At 35.0% G+C, this 24,657-nt stretch overlaps 2 protein-coding genes across 2 annotated transcripts in view; both read left to right on the forward strand.

The window, feature by feature from the left end:
* Positions 1 to 206, forward strand: part of LOC107552665 (nicastrin-like) — a 13,752-nt gene extending 13,546 nt beyond the window's left edge. The window contains exon 13 of the mRNA XM_016234605.1: positions 100 to 206. Coding sequence (XP_016090091.1) covers positions 100 to 206 — 107 coding nt within the window. The remainder of the gene's footprint in view (positions 1 to 99) is intronic.
* Positions 207 to 1,042: 836 nt separating this feature from the next.
* The window catches only part of LOC107552666 (nectin-4-like), a 34,832-nt gene continuing 11,217 nt past the window's right edge, over positions 1,043 to 24,657 (forward strand). The window contains exons 1-6 of the mRNA XM_016234606.1: positions 1,043 to 1,320; positions 6,463 to 6,657; positions 10,162 to 10,329; positions 11,504 to 11,523; positions 16,095 to 16,219; positions 23,991 to 24,161. Of these exons, the coding sequence (XP_016090092.1) occupies positions 1,272 to 1,320; positions 6,463 to 6,657; positions 10,162 to 10,329; positions 11,504 to 11,523; positions 16,095 to 16,219; positions 23,991 to 24,161 (728 nt within the window). The 5' untranslated portion in view covers positions 1,043 to 1,271. The remainder of the gene's footprint in view (positions 1,321 to 6,462; positions 6,658 to 10,161; positions 10,330 to 11,503; positions 11,524 to 16,094; positions 16,220 to 23,990; positions 24,162 to 24,657) is intronic.

Genomic DNA, 24,657 nt, shown 5'->3' on the forward strand with positions numbered 1-24,657 from the left:
CATTTTGAGGTGAAATGCGACCTGGGTCCGTTTTGATTTTGTGATTTATGTATGTATATTTCCTCTGTGTTTGTGTCTGGTAGATGTTAACTCTGGGAGTGGGCGTGGCCGTGCTGCTGCTGTCTCTATTGGTGACGTATTTCATCAGCTCGAAGGCGGAGCTTCTGTTTAGCTCCGCCTGTGAAACGCCCACAACGGCCTACTGAACAAAACCAGAGTCCAGAATCTCCAGCCGCTCATTCATTCATTTATTTCCCTTCAGCACACAAACACACTTCAGTTCACGAGTAATTTATTCAAACCTGACGGGATTATTGTTGGTTTTGCTGCACTGGTTTTAGCTGGGCTGGTCTGAACTGGTCTGGACTCTTCTGGAAAGTTGTTCATATTTCATATTTTTTGGTCTTCTATGACTACTTCTTGCTGTCTTTGGTTCAATGATCAGTACGTATGTTTTAATTTGAATTAGACACATCCTGCGTTTAATGTCCTCACTGCAGCTTGGATTTGAAGCTGGTGTACTAATCTTCTGATATCTGTCAGGTAATATGGACATTTTATGCGTGTTATTCCCAAACGTGTATTAATTTTGATTTCATGTAGTCTAGCATGAGGCGTGATGCATAAACTTCGCCAGCAGAGGGCAGTGTGGCTCTGCCTTAAACCTGAGTTACACACAACACAGCACTACTCCTCATTAGCTTTCTTGCTGTTTTCACTTCAGTGATGTGAATAATCCACAAGCTATGTCAGGAATCTGCATCTGAACTGGTTTGTCCTGTTCATATCTAAACACTTTCAAACTTCACACCTCGCCATGCGTTCAGAAGAGGTTAGCTTTTTATACATTCCTAGACTTTTCCACCACAGACCTTTTATTTTTTTGTGTGTGGATATAATAAGAAGAGGGTTATAGTTCAGTGCTTCAATCAAAGGTCGGTGAGTGTTTAAGTGCGCGCGGAAGTGGTGGGCGGAGCCTAACCCGCAGGTGTGTGAAGGCTCACCTGAGTGCGTTTGAACGCGTGAGCTGACTTCAGTTCAGACAGAGTTTAATCATGAGTTTAGCAGCCTCAGGATCGTTCCGTACACGTTCTGCTCATGATTTGTGACAGAACTGCAATTTTACTTTGCATGCTTTTTTTAATCGTTCAAATGTAGACAAACGGTGGAGTTTAAGAACAGTTGAAGATGGATTAACAGAAGAATCGAGTGAGAACATGAGAGATGTGTTGAGGAATAACAGAAATACACTGCCAGAATAAACCAGCAGCATGATGAAACTGCTGGCCTGCATCAGTGTGATCGGCTTCAGGTTGATGGGTAAGAAACACAAATGTTTGAGAAGCCGGCTGTAATGAATGGTTAGTTTGTACGTTTTAGTTTAATCATTGCTTTCTCAACACGTTTGATCTTTTTATGTGCTTTTTATGCAGGTTTGTAGATTTTTAGTCTCATTTAAGTAATCTAGTGAAAGTAAAATTGTGATTTAAAAATAGGATATTAGCTGAACGTGAGTTATATTGAGATGTTAGTCCAGATTGTGTGTGTGTGTGTGTGTGTGTGTGTGTGTGTGTGTGTGTGTGGGTGTGTGATCGATCTGCCATGTGGTACGGTGACATTCTTTTAGAACATTTTCTACTGTAATTAAAGTTCAACCAGCTTCAAAAACCATTACGCTCTAATTTATGACTGACATTGAGGAAATAACTGCAGGAGTGTGAGAGAGGGAGGGGGAGAGAGAGAGAGAGAGAGAGAGAGAGAGTGTGTGTGTGTGTGTGTGTGTGTGTGTGTGTGTGTGTGTGTGTGTGTGTGTGTGTGTTTAAGCATGTCAGTGTGTTTGTGTTCAGTCTTTCTCTCAGCTGAGACGAAAACAAACAATAACCAGAATTGCAAGAAGACATTCTCTCATTATGCCTCACTGTCTTCTGCTTTCTGTCTCGTTTTGTTGACTTTGAAAGACAGGTGTCTGGTCCAGAGTTTCTCATCTGGGTTTCGCTTATAGGATGGCTTATACAGGTGCATCTCAATAAATTAGAATGTCGTGGAAAAGTTCATTTATTTCAGTAATTCAACTCAAATTGTGAAACTTGTGTATTAAATAAATTCAGTGCACACAGACTGGTGTGTGTGTGTGTGTGTGTGTGTGTGTGTGTGTGTGTGTGTGTTTAAGCATGTCAGTGTGTTTGTGTTCAGTCTTTCTCTCAGCTGAGACGAAAACAAACAATAACCAGAATTGCAAGAAGACATTCTCTCATTATGCCTCACTGTCTTCTGCTTTCTGTCTCGTTTTGTTGACTTTGAAAGACAGGTGTCTGGTCCAGAGTTTCTCATCTGGGTTTCGCTTATAGGATGGCTTATACAGGTGCATCTCAATAAATTAGAATGTCGTGGAAAAGTTCATTTATTTCAGTAATTCAACTCAAATTGTGAAACTTGTGTATTAAATAAATTCAGTGCACACAGACTGAAGTAGTTTAAGTCTTTGGTTTTTTTAATTGTGATGATTTTGGCTCACATTTAACAAAAACCCACCAATTCACTTTCTCAACAAATTAGAATATGGTGACATGCTAATCAGCTAATCAACTCAAAACACCTGCAAAGGTTTCCTGAGCCTTCAAAATGGTCTCTCAGTTTGGTTCACTAGGCTACACAATCATGGGGAAGACTGCTGATCTGACAGTTGTCCAGAAGACAATCATTGACACCCTTCACAAGGAGGGTAAGCCACAAACATTCATTGCCAAAGAAGCTGGATGTTCACAGAGTGCTGTATCCAAGCATGTTAAATGAAAGTTGAGTGGAAGGAAAAAGTGTGGAAGAAAAAGATGCACAACCAACCGAGAGAACCGCAGCCTTATGAGGATTGTCAAGCAAAATCGATTCAAGAATTTGAGTGAACTTCACAAGGAATGGACTGAGGCTGGGGTCAAGGCATCAAGAGCCACCACACACAGACGTGTCAAGGAATTTGGCTACAGTTGTCGTATTCCTCTTGTTAAGTCGTCAGAGGCGTCTTACCTGGGCTAAGGAGAAGAAGAACTGGACTGTTGCCCAGTGGTCCAAAGTCCTCTTTTCAGATGAGAGCAAGTTTTGTAATTCATTTGGAAACCAAGGTCCTTGAGTCTGGAGGAAGGGTGGAGAAGCTCATAGCCCAAGTTGCTTGAAGTCCAGTGTTAAGTTTCCACAGTCTGTGATGATTTGGGGTGCAATGTCATCTGCTGGTGTTGGTCCATTGTGTTTTTTGAAAACCAACGTCACTGCACCCATTTACCAATACATTTTGGAGCACTTCATGCTTCCTTCTGCTGACCAGCTTTTTGAATATGCTGATTTCATTTTCCAGCAGGATTTGGCACCTGCCCACACTGCCAAAAGCACCAAAAGTTGGTTAAATGACCATGGTGTTGGTGTGCTTGACTGGTCAGCAAACTCACCAGACCTGAATTGTATTGTCAAGAGGAAAATGAGAAAAGAGAGACCAAAAAATGCAGATGAGCTGAAGGCCACTGTCAAAGAAACCTGGGCTTCCATACCACCTCAGCAGTGCCACAAACTGATCACCTCCATGCCACGCCGAATTGAGGCAGTAATTAAAGCAAAAGGAGCCCCTACCAAGTATTGAGTACATGTACAGTAAATGAACATACTTTCCAGAAGGCCAATAATTCACTAAAAATGTTTTTTTTATTGGTCTTATGAAGTATTCTAATTTGTTGAGATTGGTGGGTTTTTGTTAAATGTGAGCCAAAATCGTCACAATTAAAAGAACCAAAGACTTAAACTACTTCAGTCTGTGTGCACTGAATTTATTTAATACACGAGTTTCACGATTTGAGTTGAATTACTGAAATAAATGAACTTTTCCATGACATTCTAATTTATTGAGATGCACTTGTACATTGGCCTAAAAGAGTTCAATCATGCAAAATGAGCAGAAACATCCTTAAACTTGAACCCTAATTCTATACCCGAATATAAACATGTACAAGAGATCTCAAGAGTGTCTCAAACTGTGCTCAGATTTGTTAAGATACTAAAGTCTGCCATCAAAACTCTCAATACAAATTCAATATTTCTCATCAAATCCTCAGAACTGCTGTACATTAGATGTCATAGCTCTATACTTTTACTGGATGTAAAGTGACTAATTTTAATTGTTTTGTAAGTTGATATGTAAATCAAACCTGACTGAGCAATAACATTTCCCTCTAGAATCTAATGTACTTTTACCTGAATCATCAGGGCTGCCGACTGAGTTCAACTTGGAGTGAGAATTTCCGCAGCGGGATGGTTTTGGAAATATATATATCCCTCCTGCAGTCACTGTTTGTGGCCACTGGTCCTGTTAGCAGCACAAAAATCTAAACTTTTATTCAAATTCTAAATGGGTTATATGTAGCCTAGAAAGCAAGCAAATAGCACTCCCATATATGACCCTGGAGCACAAAACCAGTCATAAGGGTCACTTTTTTGAAATTGAGATTTATACATCAGGGTGCAAAAAAATCTAAATATTGAGAAAATCATCTTTAAAGTTGTTCAAATGAAGGTCTTAGCAATGCATATTACTAATCAAAAATTAAGTTTTGATATATTTACGGTAGGAGATTTACAAAATATCTTCATGGAACATGATCTTTACTTAATATCCTAATGATTTTTGGCATAAAAGAGAAATGTATAATTGTGACCCATACAATGTATTGTTGGCTATTGCTACAAATATCCCCCAGCGACTCAACACTGCTTTTGTGCTGCAGGGACACATATAATCACTAAAAAGCTGCCACTATCTTCACTTCATTGCAATCTCACAATGTTCTGTTATAATCAATGCGAGAGCGTGAGAACAGTGTTGACTGAGTGACAGCTTTGCTAATTTTATATCATACCGCTTTTAAGCAGGGCTGCCAACTCTCACGCAGTTAACACTGTTCTCAAGCCACATGTGAGAACAAAAGCACCCTCAGTTAAAACTAATAATAGGACATCGGCAAATGAGATTAGTCAAACTTTGCAGTGCATACCTATGTGTTTGCGCTCTGGAGCACATCAAAAAGTTTCTATTTACTGAAGCCAATCACAGACATATCTGTTGATTTCTGGAACACCTCTGATTGGCCATTGTGTTCCAGTTCAAGTTCTTTTTGCCAATATCCTATTATTACAGTTTTAACTGAGGGTGCTTTTGACTGCGTGAGAAAATTAGCTTCTAATCAATTTGTAAGGCCTTTACATGATGAACATGATCAATCTTTGCTGTTTCACACTCAATCTCCTGCATGTCTTCTGTCGTCTGATTGATAGTTTAGAGTGTTTTATCCAGTAAAAGCTCTTTTAGTGTAATTGTACAAGTGTCCAGCTTCAGCTGGAACTTCTTCTGTCAAATCTTGAGTGATTTTGGTCAAGTAAGCGTCAGAATAACGTCAGTAATATCTCCAGATGAACACTTACTGCACTGAAGCAGCTCAGCTTTACTTGATTCTCCATCAATCATGTTTTAGAGTCTCAAATCTGATCCTCAGGATCTTTTGAGGAGCGTTTGTTTCCAGAAGCTTTACTTTCACTGTTCCTCAGCGGAGGAATGATCTTCACAAGCCTCCAGAACATCTCACATCTTCTGAGGAGCCTTTATTTCTTCAGCTCTCAATCACTGCATTATATGTTTGGAGCATTTCACTCTCATCTCACTGAGACATGTTACTGGAGATATAGAGCGACCGCTGATATTTAGATCATTTTATGTCAGTATCTGCTCTATACTGTTATAAAGATCTCATTGATTTACATCACAAGCATCTCATCATAGAAATATCAGCATCTGCACCAAATTCATATTTTTGCTCCGTTTGAGTCTCTGAATAAAAGTGATCTTCATTTTCTGACTCTATCAGACTATATGAGCCATAAAAGCCAAATATGATACCAGACATAAAGCACATATGCAAACTTTTACGATATTTTAAAAATATTTTGTTTAAATGTTCAATAAACTGTTGCATTTAAAAAATATATATACTGTGTGTGTGTGTGTGTATATACAGTGTATATATATAATGTTTTTTTCTGACTTTCATATATCAGTCTTTAAAATCAAACCCAACAGCATGCACAATGATTACATGTCATAAAGGCTGAATAAATGTATGATTTTGTAAAAGCATAATCACCAGGAGAAATTGCATGATTACATTAGTATATACATCCTTGCATGTCAGCAGCAAACAATATGGGGTGTATTTTATTATTTGCATTTAGCATACATTTTTTTTTGAGCTGGTCACACATCTGTAACGCTCTCATTGTGCTGCATGGGAATGTCCTTGTGTTTTTGTGACATGTTTGTAGGCCAGGAGCGATGGATCATGATAGCATGGGTTTATTATTAACTGTCCTCGGCCCTCACCTTGTCTATTCAGTGCTGTTTGCAGATGTTCACGCTGTCTCTTTATGTCTCAGTCTGTGTTCACAGTGAGTTTATCGAGCCGTCTCCGTCTCTGGCCCTGCGCTCATTCTCCAGCACGCAGACCCGGATGCCCTGTCGCTTTATGGTGGAGGCCGATGAACAAGTGGTGCAAGTGACCTGGTCCAGACAGAAACCTGGAGGAGAACGAGAACAGATTATCGTGGGACACTTTACTGAAGGACCTATAGGTGTGTGTGTGTCAGTGAGTGAGTGAGTGAGTGAGTGTGTGTGTGCGTGCGTGTGTGAGAATCTGTGTGTGTGTGTGTGAGTGTGTGTGTGCGTGCGTGTGTGAGAATCTGTGTGTGTGTGTGTGTGTGTGTCTGTGAGTGTGCGCGTCTGTGCGTGTGTGTTTGCACCATTTACAAACACAAACTAGTTGAGTGAATCTCACAAAACCTGTTCGGAACATGTCTGGCTCAGATTTCACAATGCAAAAAATCTTAATGGTCCTCAAAACAGGCTTCATTTTCTTTTCTCGTGAGTTTGGGCTGAAATATGTTGTGTGTGAGACCTGGACATGTGTTCCAGGGTTGTTCACTAAACAAAAATGAGAGAAACAATCAACAAAATGACTAAAACTTTAACTAAAATGAAAACAGAAAAACCGATCATATCAAAATATGAAAAAAGTATTATAGTTTCTCAAAGATACTAAAATAAAACGGATCATTTTTGATACTTGAAATTAAGTAAATGTATAAATAAAATATAATAAAATAAATAAAATTTAGAATAAATAAAATAAAATGGGCAATAACAAACGTATGCTATTTTAGCTACAACATTTCTCTAATTCAAATTAAAAGCTATAATAGTACATCAGTGATACTAGAATAGCACTTGAAATGTATTTGCTTGAAATTAAACGTTAGCTGAAATAAGTTGACTTTTTTTGTTAAATATTTGTTGTATTTTATTTTAAAAAATATATATAAATTGAATTTATTAAATTAAGGTAAGTGGTTGCAATCAATTTATTTTAGCTACATTTAAATAAAAAATTTAGTTGACTAACTTATAACATATTTAAAAAAAATTAAATTTAGCTAAAATAAATTGTTTGCTGTGAGTGTGTGTGTGCGTGCGTGTGTGAGAATCTGTGTGTGTGTGTGTGTGTGTGTCTGTGAGTGTGCGCGTCTGTGCGTGTGTGTTTGCACCATTTACAAACACAAACTAGTTGAGTGAATCTCACAAAACCTGTTCGGAACATGTCTGGCTCAGATTTCACAATGCAAAAAATCTTAATGGTCCTCAAAACAGGCTTCATTTTCTTTTCTCGTGAGTTTGGGCTGAAATATGTTGTGTGTGAGACCTGGACATGTGTTCCAGGGTTGTTCACTAAACAAAAATGAGAGAAACAATCAACAAAATGACTAAAACTTTAACTAAAATGAAAACAGAAAAACCGATCATATCAAAATATGAAAAAAGTATTATAGTTTCTCAAAGATACTAAAATAAAACGGATCATTTTTGATACTTGAAATTAAGTAAATGTATAAATAAAATATAATAAAATAAATAAAATTTAGAATAAATAAAATAAAATGGGCAATAACAAACGTATGCTATTTTAGCTACAACATTTCTCTAATTCAAATTAAAAGCTATAATAGTACATCAGTGATACTAGAATAGCACTTGAAATGTATTTGCTTGAAATTAAACGTTAGCTGAAATAAGTTGACTTTTTTTGTTAAATATTTGTTGTATTTTATTTTAAAAAATATATATAAATTGAATTTATTAAATTAAGGTAAGTGGTTGCAATCAATTTATTTTAGCTACATTTAAATAAAAAATTTAGTTGACTAACTTATAACATATTTAAAAAAAATTAAATTTAGCTAAAATAAATTGTTTGCAACCACTTACCTTAAAAAAATTAGTATAATTTTTTTTCAGTGTAGTTACAGAGGCAACATTTCTCATTTTCATTTAGTGTAACTGGATATAAAATATGGATCTAAAATAACTAGAAGTGAAAAAAAATAGTATAGAATAATAAAAATACACACTACAAAAGTAGGCCAGTTATAATTCTAATGAAAATATAAAAACGAATTCAAAATATGTATTAAATAAAAAAATAATTGTTAAATATGAGTAACTATAATAGTAGGATATCAATGATACTAAAATAACACTGGTGTGTTTTGGTGATTCATCCGCCTCTTGTCATTAAATCTCCTCCCATTCAGAGAAGCACAAACAGTTTTGTTCAATGGAAACCGTCTCGCATGCATTGTGTTCTGACAGGCGTCTGTCACCTAGAGACGTTTGTCATGACGGATATTTTCAAAGGTGCATTGTGTTCATCAGCTCTTTTACCTGAACCAACTCATATCTGCCATCTGTGTTGAAGTGCATTGTTTCAGTTCGCCTCAAAATATAAAATATTCTGTCATTATTTACTCACTCTCATATCAACTCAAACCTGTATGACTTTCTTTCTTTCTTTCTTTCTTTCTTTCTACTGTGAAACACAATGGAGCTCATGCTGCCGTTTTGCATACAATGGCAGTGAATAAAGACTGGGTTTGCAACAAAAAGCAGCGTAAAATATCATAACAGTAGCTGATGTAACTTAAGCGCGATATTCCACGTCTTCTGAAGTCGTGTGATCTTTCGTGTGAAGAACGGACCCAAGTTGAGAATGCTTTCACTGTAAAGCTTGAGCTGGGGCTGCCATGGAATGGAAATGAGCAAAAGAAATGATCAGTATATAAAAAATAACTTTAACTTGTTTTTGCAGTTGCATGAAAGAAAGTACTTGGTTTGAAATTGTGTTATTTTAGTATTATTTGAGATACTATTATAGTAGACTATAGAGACTATATTCTTTTCTTTTTAATTTTAGTAAAAGTTTTAGTAGTTTTGTAGTGTTTTTGTCATTTTTATAATTTTGTTTTTTATAAATTTTAGTTTGTATTTTTAGTACATCAAGTTAAGCAATGTAAATGAAAAATAAGATAAGCTAAAATACAAGTTTTTATAGATTTTGTTTTGTGAATTATTTTTTTTATTTATATTCTGTTTTTCGTTTCACTTGTAATAATTTTGTGTTTTTTTTTGTCATTTTTATTAGTTTTTGTTTTTAAAAGTCTATATAGTTTTTTTTTATTAATTTATTTTAGTACATCAAGTTAAGCAATGTAAATGAAAAATAAGATAAGCTAAAATAAGTTTTTATAGGTTTTTTGGTGAATTTGTATTAATTTTTTTATTGTTTTTCGTTTCAGTTGTAGTAATTTTGTTGTTTTTTTTGTCATTTTTATTAGTTGACTATATATATTTAATACATGTAGTTAAACTAAATGGAAAATTAGGAAAGCAATTGACTGAAATAAAATGTAAACATAAAAAAAAGTTAACTATAATCACCTTGGTTTGGAAAGGACATGCGGGTGAGTAAATGTTGACAGGATTTTATGGGTCACCTGTAATTTGGATTTTAGCAAAAAGTCTTCTGGTGATTCTCAGTCTTTACAATGAAACAAGAATTCTGATGAAAAGATAAGAGTGGTATCAGTGGAGTCACATGACATATCTCACAGATACTGCTGTTTGCCTGTGATATCCAGATAGGATGTTCAAAGAAGGACCAGGAATTAATCAACTATTAATTCTCAGTCTCCTGAGAACTTGCCTCTAAGTGAAGGTAACGTTCTTCTTCCGTTGTTTTATTTCAGTGTCTCCTGATTTTCTGAGTCTCGTTCAGTTCGAGAGCTCCGACCCGACCGTCGACTCCACGCTGCTGATTCTGAACACAAAGAAGGCCGATCAGGCCACATACACCTGCCACATCTCCATCTTTCCCTCTGGAAGCTTCCAGAGACAAATCAGCCTGACCGTCTGGAGTAAGATCCCCTCTTTTCACATTTCACTTGATTTTCTCAAGCTTCTTTTCACTTCTGTTTGCTAAACGGAGGTCTGTTAAACAGTTAGTCTGCTGTACCATACAAAATCAACACGTTTTTGTATTTCTGCTAAACTTACCAGTTTAAAAATAACTTTGCTTTCGTAATTGCTCTGTGTCGTAGCATTTCAGGAAGTAATGCGTTGTAAAAAATATATTTTTACAGTAAAAACGGCTAAGCGATTAACTATAAGATACCCTACCGTTGGGTAATTATGGCCCGGTGTCACAGACGGGGGCTTAAGTTAAGCCAGGATTAGGCCATAGTTCAATTAGGACATTTAAATAGTTTTTAGAAATATGCATTAGATAAAAACATTACTGGTGTGCATCTTGAGACAAAACAATGAATCTGACATATTTTAAGATCGGTCCGTGCAAGTTTCTTTCAGTTAAAACAGCCCAGACATGCATTTTAGTCTGGGACTAGGCTTAAGCCTTGTCTATGAAACCGGGGGTATAAATTACAGATACCATTACCATCATACTGTGAATTTTATAGTTTTTGCAAGTAAAATCTATGAATTACCAACCATATATTTTATGGTGAAAAACAGTAAATGGACATTCCCAGAAGTCCAATATTTTTCTCTAATTTTTGTCATCAGTAATGTATGTTAGGGTGTTTTGTTTTGCAATTTCTGTTAAGTTCATGTTTGTGGCATTATTTTAGTGTTGTATGTTGCCCTGATGGTGTTTTGACCCTGTTTATGTCTATATACGTACTGTATGAGTACTGGCCATGTTTTACACAGGCTAAATCATTAATTTTTTTTCATGCACTGGTAAATTTTGAGATTTTGGTCTGTTTTGTTTCCATAAGTTGTCTTTTTCTGACTAGTGCAAGGAAATTATTTAAAATACCAATTTAAGTGTTTATTTCATTGCACTTTATCTATTGCATCTATAAATATTAATTACAATCTATAAATCTAAAAGTTTTTTCTCCACTTCAGCAGCACTTACAAACACCAAAACTTAGAGGTTTATTCCTTATATATATTCAAAGGTTTTTACTGAGGAATTTGTTCATATATCATTTACACTAATTTTCATGACATTTTATTCTTCTAAACATAATGTAAATTTATGTTTTTTTCCTGTCTATTGACTAGGGGTGCTCCGATTGATCGGCTACCGATCACTATCGGCCGATAATCACGTTGGGATGATTGATCGGCGGTCTCTAAAAGGCCGATCTTAAAAAAACTATCTCAAGCTGATGACGCTGCCATGAGAGGTTTTGCTCGACATGCAGCGGCACCGTCTCTGTCCCGCGCGGGTGAAATAATTATAATGCTGAAGGTGAGGTACTCACCTTCATATTTCTTCATTAAATAACTTATAAAGTAATTTGAAAACCTTGTGTGAGACATAATTTCACAAACAGTCTGAGTGAATCACAATTGCAAATGGCTTCAAATCACCACATCGCGTCTGTCTATAAGCGAGCTGCACAGTTGACACAGGAATTGTCACTTGCACAATCGAGGTAGTGTCACATCGTCACTAAAGTTTATAAATTGCATTACTTTGAAATTCTTGCCAGTGTTTAACCATTCAGAGAGGGTTTGCTCGACATGCAGCGGCACCGTCTCTGTCCCGCGCGGGTGAAATAATTATAATGCTGAAGGTGAGGTACTCACCTTCATATTTCTTCATTAAATAACTTATAAAGTAATTTGAAAACCTTGTGTGAGACATAATTTCACAAACAGTCTGAGTCACAATTGCAAATGGCTTCAAATCACCACATCGCATCTGTCTATAAGCGAGCTGTACAGTTGACACAGGAATTGTCACTTGCACAATCGAGGTAGTGTCACATCGTCACTAAAGTTTATAAATTGCATTACTTTGAAATTCTTGCCAGTGTTTAACCATTCAGCGCTCGCACGCTCTCCTGGAGACCGTACGCTCATGCAGACTCGCAGCGCACACGCATAACGCCAGGGTCACATTACCTTCATTTGCAGTGTGTATGTGGTGCGTATTTTTTCCGCGCTCATGTTAATGGCTTAAAGCGTTCACTGCACACGGTTATGGTCCGGCAGTGCGTTCAGGAGCAGCAGTGCAGATCGTTTCTTCACTGAGTCTATTGCTGCGCTGCAAGCGCTGAATTAAAGTAACAGCGCATCGTTTGTAGTAAATATAAACATGGGTTGACACACAAATTTAGTAATTACACCATAAATGCATATTATTAAAGTCTACTGTGTATCACAGTCAACACATATGGCGTGTTGGCTAGGTTTAAAGGAAAAGAGTACTTTTAGATAAACAAGGCAATTATAGATGGCACTCGTGGAGGTAGGAAAACAAAGTTCTTCATGAACCGCAATTTCAATGCAAAAGGAAAGGCAGTAGAGCTGTCTATTTCTGTCAATGGTATGTTTGTGACGATGTTTTGCCACTTGCTTGAGCAGCTTAATATATAAATCTAGAAGTGCAAAAGTAAAAAGCATTGAATAATGTGTTGCTTATATTTATTGTGTTTAAACATGTCTGTGAAAGATAGTATTACTGTACTGTGTAAAAAAAGAATTGCAATGCTGAAAAAGCATTTTCAGTGACGATGTTTGAATTTGAAATCAAAATAATGGATAAATGTTGTGTTTTTGGTAATCAGCCACGGATCAGTAGCGGACTGCTGTGTGAAAGCTGCTTCTCTCACAAGAGTCACCTAAGAGGGGAATTCCCCACATTTTCACAAATGAAATTCAGGCCTTGAATAAATGTCTAAAAATCCTGATTGGAGTATCACTATAAATGGTTATAAATTATAAAAAGGCTTTCTGTGATCGGTATCGGTGATCGTATCGGCAGATACTGCTTTCTGTGATCGGTATCGGTGATCGTATCGGCAGATACTGCTTTCTGTGATCGGTGATCGGCCTCAAAAATCCTGATCGGAGCACTCCTACTATTGACAGTATTTTCAGATTTTATGGGGTGATAAGAGAAATCCAAAATTCCATCTGTAAAAACTTTTATCTCCAATATGTCAACAAAATCGAACAAACATTTGGATCCTGGCTTTATCCATTGTTCAGGAAAATGTGTGAAAATTAGTGCATCTTAAATTAGGCATTCCCCATTTGCATAATTTAGACATTTCAGAAAACTTGTAATAAAAACAGTTGTCATATTATACTGTGATTAATCAACTGGGGAAGTATTCTGAAATCTATTAGTTGAAACTTTTACCCTATTTGACTGTAGTGTCTTGCCTTAAAATATATATAGTTATAAGTTGTAAAATATAAAAGCTATGTATTTTACTATATATAAAACTATATATACTTTTTTTTTAATAAAACATAATAAAAAGAGACTAAAACACACATGAGGTCATATGATGCGATTTCAAGTTTTCTTTTCTCTTTGGAGTGTTACAAGCTGTTCGTGAATAGATAAGATCTGTAAAGTTGCAAAGACTAAAGTCTCAAACCCAAAAAGATATTCTTTATAAATGTTAAGACTCGTCCACGCCCTCCTAAAACGGCTAGTTTAAACACGCCTCCACATGTCTACGTCACTGTGTGGGAAGATTTGCATAACGCCGTCCAAAAGTTTATGCAAAGTAACAAGGCGTAACTTTCATTCTCACTGTGGTATTGTTGTCATGGAGACGCTGTGTGTTTCCAAATATGGTAGGGGCGTAACATTTCCGTCACACGCTTGAGGTATTCAGCCAATCACAATGCACTGGATAGCTGACCAATCAGAGCACAGCACGCTTTTCAGAACAATGAGCTTTGTAAAAATTTACGCGTTTCAGAAATGCGGGGCAGAGAGGAGGAACCTTAAACCATGTAAACACATTGCTTTACACCAAATACACAAACTAATGTTATTTTTAGCATCGTCATATGACCCCTTTAAAATTACTAGAACTTCAACTAAAATTAAAATGAAAACTGAAAATATATAAACTTGAATTCAAAATATTAACAAAAACTATAATAGTATCTCAAAGATACTAAAATAGCACACACTATTTGACCTATTCTAATGTTATTGTGTATATTTTCACTTTAAAGTGCTGTAGTTCTATTCTGTGCTCTTAAGATGCCACAGTTTGCAGTGTTAATATTAGGGATGTCGAAATTAATCGCTGTAGTAATAGACCATAATCGATTATAGCCTACTGATGTCATTCGCATACATGCTTGTCACGTGAGTATTAAAAATGCACTCCATTTTATTTTATTTTTTTAGCTATGATTGTCTGTAAACATTCGGATACTTAAAGCACTCTTAGTGCTTTGTTTTACTTGTAATTGTCTTTCCCCCCCTTTATTACTTTAAATTTGTTTGTATGTTTTGAAGCTATATTTACTTTATTTAATTCCTAAAATTAATTAATTAAAAAGTAGCCTGCTTACATAATTTAATAAAAATGCACAAAATTAATTTGCAATAATGTCGCATTGAATCGAATTGTTGACATGATAATCGTAATCACATTGAATCGGTAACCCAGGAAACACTGTATCATTGCTGTTCATAAGCTGCTTTGTTTACAGCGGTAACCAAGGAAACACTGTATCATTGCTGTTCATAAGCTGCTTTGTTTACAGCGGTAACCAAGGAAACACTGTATCATTGCTGTTCATAAGCTGCTTTGTTTACAGCGGTAACCAAGGAAACACTGTATCATTGCTGTTCATAAGCTGCTTTGTTTACAGCGGTAACCAAGGAAACACTGTATCATTGCTGTTCATAAGCTGCTTTGTTTACAGCGGTAACCAAGGAAACACTGTATCATTGCTGTTCATAAGCTGCTTTGTTTACAGCGGTAACCAAGGAAACACTGTATCATTGCTGTTCATAAGCTGCTTTGGTTACAGCGGTAAATTAATTTTATTTTAATGTTCAATTTATTTTAAGCAATGAATTTTTTAATGGTTTTAGTTAACGATAATAACCCTGATACCGTGTTATTTTTGTATCGGTGAAATACCATTATAGATTTTATTAATAGTTTGCATTATTTTTATATATTGTTTTTATTGTAATTTTAGTAAATTTTTTTGTTTGCGTTTTATTAGTTTTTTTCATGTCTAATATAGTTTTTATTTTTTATTTCATTTGTAGTTATTTTAGTACATCAAGTTAAACTAAATGATTAACGAGAAATGTTTGTTAATGAGAAATTAAAATAAGGTTATTTTTAAAAAAATATTTTGTTATTTATGTCAATTAATGTTCATTATCATTATTACCTTGAGATAAAATAAAGTATTATTTCAGTATCAACAAAATACTATTAAATAGTTTTAATTAATAATTTGAATTCGTTTCTATTTTTTATTTTAATTTTTGATAAGGTTTCAGTTTTGTACGTCTATGTAGTTTTAGTTTGAGTTTATTTTAGTAGATCAAGTTAAACTAAATGAAAATGATAAGTGTTTCCTTGGGAACTAGCTGAATGAAAATACTTTTTTTTTTAGTTAATATTGTTGTATTTGAGTTAATGTTCATTTTATTTCAGGTGATAAAAATATTTTTTAATTTTGTTCTGTTAATTTTGTATTGATGATGTGTTTGTCGAGTCGTTTATTTTTATTCTCTCAATCTCTACATTTACTTTATTTGTATATGTACAGCACTTTGGCATACACTAGCTGTTTTTAAATGTGCTTTATAAATAAACTGACCTTGACCTTAACGATGATAATGTCCCTGATATGACCCTGTGTTTGTGCTGCAGTTCCTCCTGATGCAGTGATCGCTGATTCTGGCTCCTGGAGAGTAGGACACTCCGGATCAGAGCTCAGATGTGTGGTTAAAGGAAACCCGCTGCCGCAAAACGTCACATGGAGCAGGTGACACAGTTTGACAGAGCCAGACTGTGGATGATCTGCAGTTTATTCTGACCTAAATCCACCTCTTCGCACAGAAAGATTCAGTCTGACTGATGTGTGAAGTGACTAACCACAGTTAGCTTTGTTTTTACCTGTTGTTTTGGGGCAGATGAGCATCTGAGATAGACTAAACCACAATAATAGACTGGCATGGAGAAAAAGACATTCAAATCAAAGTGTTAATTTGCAAAAACGGAATTCTCAGAAATCGTGTTTTTTCATTGTGTTCCAATTAATCTCAATCAAACTGCAGTTGGGTTATTTTGACTAGGTTAAAAAATAACTTTAAAAATAAAAACATAACATAATAAAAAACTTAACAGAGTTATCTGTTTTTGCAAATAAACTCTTCATATGTAGAATTTGTGATCAGAATTTCTGTCCATCCAAAAAATGTTCAATATACAGTTCTGATCATTAAAAATATTTTTACTAAATGCCTGAATGTCATTTAGTGCCACAAACTATAACTAGTTCTTCATCAGCACTCATTGCATCAGTCTAGTTGATTACAGGTGAGTTTATGACTGGGTGATTATATGCGGCATTCACAATATTCTTGTGATTTTGCTGTCAGGTTAAAATTAAGCAATTAAGCAGCGACAATTACAATGATTTTAAGTTCCCTAAATGTTGCCGATTATGTTATGCATTGTTAATTTGGTGCATATGTGCATATATAATTAAATTAAGTTAATCTTTGTTCATGTAGAGAAAACAGTTTCGTATTTAATATTTATCTTTACTATTTCAATATTGCGATTTATTTTAGCATTTAGTGTTGATTTCTACTATTTTGCTATTTTTAGCATTGGTATTTAATATTTGTTTTAATATTTGTTAATATTTTAGTATTTATTTATTTTTTTGTATTTATTTTTTAACCATTTTTACTCTTAGTATTTATTTGAGTATTCAATATTTATTTTTACAATTTTACTATTGTTAGTATTAGTATTTAGTATTTATTTTTACTGTTTTATGATTTTACTATTTTTAGTATTAATATTTTTTTTGTTGCTATTTTACTGTTTTTGATATTAGTATTTAGTGTTTGTTTTAATATTACTTTATAATTTACTATTTTCTATTTATTATTTTAGTATTAGTGTTTATTTTTTAGTATTAGTTTATTTAGTATTAGTGTTTATTTTTATAGTTTTACTATTTTAGGCTTTAGTATTAATATTTAATATATATTTATATATATAATATATATATATTTTTGTGCTATTTTACTGATTGTAATATTAGTATTTAGTGTTTGTTTTAATATTTATTTTTTACTATTTTAGTATTTTCTATTTATTATTTTACTGTTTTTAGTATAACTATTTAGTATTTATTTTTTAGTGTTTAGCATATTTTCGATATTTTTAGCTTCATATTACTCGGCCCTAACTGACTCCTGGAGATGAACACAGCCAATCAGATCAGAGGTTGTGATTTTGGCAAATACTCTGATGTTTGTGTGTCGTATTCATCAGTCTGTAGGCGTGACCGTGAACCACAGGCCTGTTTATTAGTCCATTACGCTGCTGTCTGTCAGTTCACCCGCCGCAGTTATTCAAACTCGGCATGCTTTATTTGCATGAGCATCGAACTGAACTAGCGACATTGCAAAATCCCTAGTTTTCCACCCCTTCTCCCTTAGTTTCTCTTTATTTTCCTCTTCCTTTCGTTCTCTTTAACACACGATCACAAAGGCCTCTGAACTGCAGCGATGCATATTCACATGCTCCTTTCAGGATCAAATAAAAGCTTCAGTGTCGCGTTGCAACCTGAGAGCATAGAGCCAAAAAGGGTGCTTTTCATGCATGGGACAGTAAAGAAAGAGAACGAGAGAGAGAGAAAGAACAGGATGCTAAATGATGAGGGTGGGGTGTATCAAGACACACGCTAAGCCCTAAATAACCCTCCTGTCCTGTAATGATTGTTTTTACCGGCACAGAAACACAGACTTTGCACTGGATTAAAGATGCAGCGTTTAATGCATCCAGTGTGCGTCGTCATGCATGCTTCTCCAGACGGGAACGAGTCCTCAGATCATGCGTGTTGGTGCTTTATTAAGGTTGCATGGTGTGTCGGTCATATTTGCATGCATACAGTTGCTGAAAAGGTGCTTTAATTCAGGTAGTGTTGGAGAATGAACTGGCAACAGCGTGCAGGAGTCACATGATACTCGGTTGATAATTACAGCGAAGGTCCGAAACCTGAGATGCGTTTAATGTGGTGTTTGGCGTCGCTGCAGCTGTGTGATGATGTGGGGTATCGGCCGGAGGAATGCAGTGTGTGTGTGTCGGTATCGGGGTGTGTCCTGATGCACATCTGAGAGGTCTGAGGGGTTACAGTCACCTAAAGCAGATTAAACACTGATACTGATGGAGGAAGGGGAAAAACAGCCGTCGTGCACATTTAAACTGAAGCATGTGTCTTGCAAATGCAGTCTTTCAAAAAGCGATTTTCTTGCTGTGTGTTCATTTTGCTTTTCCAGTACAAGTATATGAACATTCTTAAATCAAGATGTAGATGCAAAATAATATGCATAAGATATTAAGTAATCTTTTCTGAAGTGTTTCAAAACGTTAATTGTTAAAATGTCTCTTCTGCTCACCAAATCTGCTTTTATTTGATCAAAATACAGTAAAAACAGTGAAATATTATTAGTTTAAAATAATGTTTATTATGCAAATGTGAAAAAAATTTAACATTTCTATAATGCAATGCAGAATTTGCAGCGATTTTCTTTGTTAAAAGAAGTCTCCTTCTCAACAAGGCTGCATTTATTTGATAAAAAATACTGTCAAAATGTGAAATATTATTACTATTTAATGTAGAGTAGGACACTCCGGATCAGAGCTCAGATGTGTGGTTAAAGGAAACCCGCTGCCGCAAAACGTCACATGGAGCAGGTGACACAGTTTGACCGAGCCAGACTGTGGATGATCTGCAGTTTATTCTGACCTAAATCCACCTCTTCGCACAGAAAGATTCAGTCTGACTGATGTGTGAAGTGACTAACCACAGTTAGCTTTGTTTTTACCTGTTGTTTTGGGGCAGATGAGCATCTGAGATAGACTAAACCACAATAATAGACTGGCATGGAGAAAAAGACATTCAAATCAAAGTGTTAATTTGCAAAAACGGAATTCTCAGAAATCGTGTTTTTTCATTGTGTTCCAATTAATCTCAATCAAACTGCAGTTGGGTTATTTTGACTAGGTTAAAAAATAACTTTAAAAATAAAAACATAACATAATAAAAAACTTAACAGAGTTATCTGTTTTTGCAAATAAACTCTTCATATGTAGAATTTGTGATCAGAATTTCTGTCCATCCAAAAAATGTTCAATATACAGTTCTGATCATTAAAAATATTTTTACTAAATGCCTGAATGTCATTTAGTGCCACAAACTATAACTAGTTCTTCATCAGCACTCATTGCATCAGTCTAGTTGATTACAGGTGAGTTTATGACTGGGTGATTATATGCGGCATTCACAATATTCTTGTGATTTTGCTGTCAGGTTAAAATTAAGCAGCTTTGTGAAGACAATTACAATGATTTTAAGTTTCCATTAAGTTCCCTAAATGTTGCCGATTATGTTATGCATTGTTAATTTGGTGCATATAAATTAAAATAATTAAATTAAGTTAATCTTTGTTCATGTAGAGAAAACAGTTTCGTATTTAATATTTATCTTTACTATTTCAATATTGCGATTTATTTTAGCATTTAGTGTTGATTTCTACTATTTTGCTATTTTTAGCATTGGTATTTAATATTTGTTTTAATATTTGTTAATATTTTAGTATTTATTTATTTTTTTGTATTTATTTTTTAACCATTTTTACTCTTAGTATTTATTTGAGTATTCAATATTTATTTTTACAATTTTACTATTGTTAGTATTAGTATTTAGTATTTATTTTTACTGTTTTATGATTTTACTATTTTTAGTATTAATATTTTTTTTGTTGCTATTTTACTGTTTTTGATATTAGTGTTTAGTGTTTGTTTTAATATTACTTTATAATTTACTATTTTCTATTTATTATTTTAGTATTAGTGTTTATTTTTTAGTATTAGTTTATTTAGTATTAGTGTTTATTTTTATAGTTTTACTATTTTAGGCTTTAGTATTAATATTTAATATATATTTATATATATAATATATATATATTTTTGTGCTATTTTACTGATTGTAATATTAGTATTTAGTGTTTGTTTTAATATTTATTTTTTACTATTTTAGTATTTTCTATTTATTATTTTACTGTTTTTAGTATAACTATTTAGTATTTATTTTTTAGTGTTTAGCATATTTTCGATATTTTTAGCTTCATATTACTCGGCCCTAACTGACTCCTGGAGATGAACACAGCCAATCAGATCAGAGGTTGTGATTTTGGCAAATACTCTGATGTTTGTGTGTCGTATTCATCAGTCTGTAGGCGTGACCGTGAACCACAGGCCTGTTTATTAGTCCATTACGCTGCTGTCTGTCAGTTCACCCGCCGCAGTTATTCAAACTCGGCATGCTTTATTTGCATGAGCATCGAACTGAACTAGCGACATTGCAAAATCCCTAGTTTTCCACCCCTTCTCCCTTAGTTTCTCTTTATTTTCCTCTTCCTTTCGTTCTCTTTAACACACGATCACAAAGGCCTCTGAACTGCAGCGATGCATATTCACATGCTCCTTTCAGGATCAAATAAAAGCTTCAGTGTCGCGTTGCAACCTGAGAGCATAGAGCCAAAAAGGGTGCTTTTCATGCATGGGACAGTAAAGAAAGAGAACGAGAGAGAGAGAAAGAACAGGATGCTAAATGATGAGGGTGGGGTGTATCAAGACACACGCTAAGCCCTAAATAACCCTCCTGTCCTGTAATGATTGTTTTTACCGGCACAGAAACACAGACTTTGCACTGGATTAAAGATGCAGCGTTTAATGCATCCAGTGTGCGTCGTCATGCATGCTTCTCCAGACGGGAACGAGTCCTCAGATCATGCGTGTTGGTGCTTTATTAAGGTTGCATGGTGTGTCGGTCATATTTGCATGCATACAGTTGCTGAAAAGGTGCTTTAATTCAGGTAGTGTTGGAGAATGAACTGGCAACAGCGTGCAGGAGTCACATGATACTCGGTTGATAATTACAGCGAAGGTCCGAAACCTGAGATGCGTTTAATGTGGTGTTTGGCGTCGCTGCAGCTGTGTGATGATGTGGGGTATCGGCCGGAGGAATGCAGTGTGTGTGTGTCGGTATCGGGGTGTGTCCTGATGCACATCTGAGAGGTCTGAGGGGTTACAGTCACCTAAAGCAGATTAAACACTGATACTGATGGAGGAAGGGGAAAAACAGCCGTCGTGCACATTTAAACTGAAGCATGTGTCTTGCAAATGCAGTCTTTCAAAAAGCGATTTTCTTGCTGTGTGTTCATTTTGCTTTTCCAGTACAAGTATATGAACATTCTTAAATCAAGATGTAGATGCAAAATAATATGCATAAGATATTAAGTAATCTTTTCTGAAGTGTTTCAAAACGTTAATTGTTAAAATGTCTCTTCTGCTCACCAAATCTGCTTTTATTTGATCAAAATACAGTAAAAACAGTGAAATATTATTAGTTTAAAATAATGTTTATTATGCAAATGTGAAAAAAATTTAACATTTCTATAATGCAATGCAGAATTTGCAGCGATTTTCTTTGTTAAAAGAAGTCTCCTTCTCAACAAGGCTGCATTTATTTGATAAAAAATACTGTCAAAATGTGAAATATTATTACTATTTAATGTAGCTGTTTTCTATGTGAATATATATTAAACTGTAATGTATTTCTGTGATGCGCAGCTGTATTTTCAGCATCATTCCTCCAGTCTTCAGTGTCACATGATCTTCAGAAATCAGTATAATATGCTGATCTGCTGCTCGAGAAACATTTCTGATTATTATCAATGTTGAAAACAGTCGTGCTGCACAATATTTGAAAGAGAACGAGAGAGAGAGAAAGAACAGGATGCTAAATGATGAGGGTGGGGTGTATCAAGACACACGCTAAGCCCTAAATAACCCTCCTGTCCTGTAATGATTGTTTTTACCGGCACAGAAACACAGACTTTGCACTGGATTAAAGATGCAGCGTTTAATGCATCCAGTGTGCGTCGTCATGCATGCTTCTCCAGACGGGAACGAGTCCTCAGATCATGCGTGTTGGTGCTTTATTAAGGTTGCATGGTGTGTCGGTCATATTTGCATGCATACAGTTGCTGAAAAGGTGCTTTAATTCAGGTAGTGTTGGAGAATGAACTGGCAACAGCGTGCAGGAGTCACATGATACTCGGTTGATAATTACAGCGAAGGTCCGAAACCTGAGATGCGTTTAATGTGGTGTTTGGCGTCGCTGCAGCTGTGTGATGATGTGGGGTATCGGCCGGAGGAATGCAGTGTGTGTGTCGGTATCGGGGTGTGTCCTGATGCACATCTGAGAGGTCTGAGGGGTTACAGTCACCTAAAGCAGATTAAACACTGATACTGATGGAGGAAGGGGAAAAACAGCCGTCGTGCACATTTAAACTGAAGCATGTGTCTTGCAAATGCAGTCTTTCAAAAAGCGATTTTCTTGCTGTGTGTTCATTTTGCTTTTCCAGTACAAGTATATGAACATTCTTAAATCAAGATGTAGATGCAAAATAATATGCATAAGATATTAAGTCGTCTTTTCTGAAAAGTGTTTCAAAACGTTAATTGTTAAAATGTCTCTTCTGCTCACCAAATCTGCTTTTATTTGATCAAAATACAGTAAAAACAGTGAAATATTATTAGTTTAAAATAATGTTTATTATGCAAATGTGAAAAAATTTGTACATTTCTATAATGCAATGCAGAATTTGCAGCGATTTTCTTTGTTAAAAGAAGTCTCCTTCTCAACAAGGCTGCATTTGTTTGATCAAAAATACTGTCAAAATGTGAAATATTATTACTATTTAATGTAGCTGTTTTCTATGTGAATATGTGTTAAACTGTAATGTATTCCTGTGATGCGCAGCTGTATTTTCAGCATCATTCCTCCAGTCTTCAGTGTCACATGATCTTCAGAAATCAGTATAATATGCTGATCTGCTGCTCGAGAAACATTTCTGGTTATTATCAATGTTGAAAACAGTTGTGCTGCACAATATTTTTTGTGGAAACCACTGCAATTCAAAATAAATAATAATAAAAAAGAATTGTATTCAGCAAGTACTCATTAAATTGATCAAAAGTGCCTCAAAAATTCTTTTGAATTTTCTATTCATCAAAGAATCCTGCAAAATAAAATGCATCACGGTTTCCACAGAAATATTGGCCAGCACAACTGTTTTCAGCATTGATGATAATCAGCATTGATACCACTGAAGACTGCCGTAATGATGCTTAAAAATTCTGCTTTGATTACAGAAATAAATTACATTTTAACAGATATTCACATAGAAAACAGTTATTTTAATATCATATATTATATATTAATTGTTAAATTTAGTAAATAAATTCAACTATAAAGGGTTTCTGACATATCTAATAGTTTAGAAATGTGGCCTTTGTTCTTTAAAAAGTCATCAGTTGAACTCTTAGTGAACAGCTGCATCCACTGACGTCTGTCTCTCTGTCTGTCTCTGTCTGCCTGTCTCTCTGTCTCTCTGTCTCTCTCTCTGTCTGTCTGTCTGTCTGCCTGTCTCTCTGTGTGTGTTCAGGAAGGACGACCGTCTGCCAGCAGGAGTGTTGGTGAAGGAGGACAGACTGATGTTCGTCAGGCCTCTGAACGTGACGGATGAAGGCGTGTACGTCTGCCAGACAGCAAACAGCGCGGGAATCGCTAAAGCAGAGTTTAAAGTGGAGATCGGAAGTAGGTGTTTAATCTACTGAAGAAGCAAATGACACCAGGCCCGATCGTCACACTGACCGATGAACTCAAACGTATGGGTTTTCCCACAAACTTCTCTTAAAGACTTCCTTCTATGGGAGTGTCATCATGTTAATGATCATTACAAAATGAATTATCTCATTTATTTCTATTGTTCTGACTCATCCTGGTAAAGCCCCTGTTTAAACGTTTTGTTTTTCATTTTATACAGAAAATAAAACAATTAAATATTTTAAAATAGTTTTTTATATATTTTAAAGTACTTTTTAAAATATTTGTATAAAAAAAATTATATTTAAAATAATATATTTATAAAAAATTAAAATTAAAATATTTAGTGTCTAGATTATTAGCATCACCGATTACTCTTGTGTTTTTTTTTTTTTTACAAATAAATATTTTCATCTTAAAGTGAAGGCTGGAAATGTAAGTAAAAATTGCAACATCAGCTCTGTTGGCGGCAGCAGAAATGTGCTTAAAATAACCAAGAGGATGTT

The sequence above is a fragment of the Sinocyclocheilus grahami genome, unplaced genomic scaffold (assembly GCF_001515645.1).
Source record: "Sinocyclocheilus grahami isolate Dianchi unplaced genomic scaffold, SAMN03320097.WGS_v1.1 scaffold456.1, whole genome shotgun sequence".
NCBI lineage: Eukaryota > Metazoa > Chordata > Actinopteri > Cypriniformes > Cyprinidae > Sinocyclocheilus > Sinocyclocheilus grahami.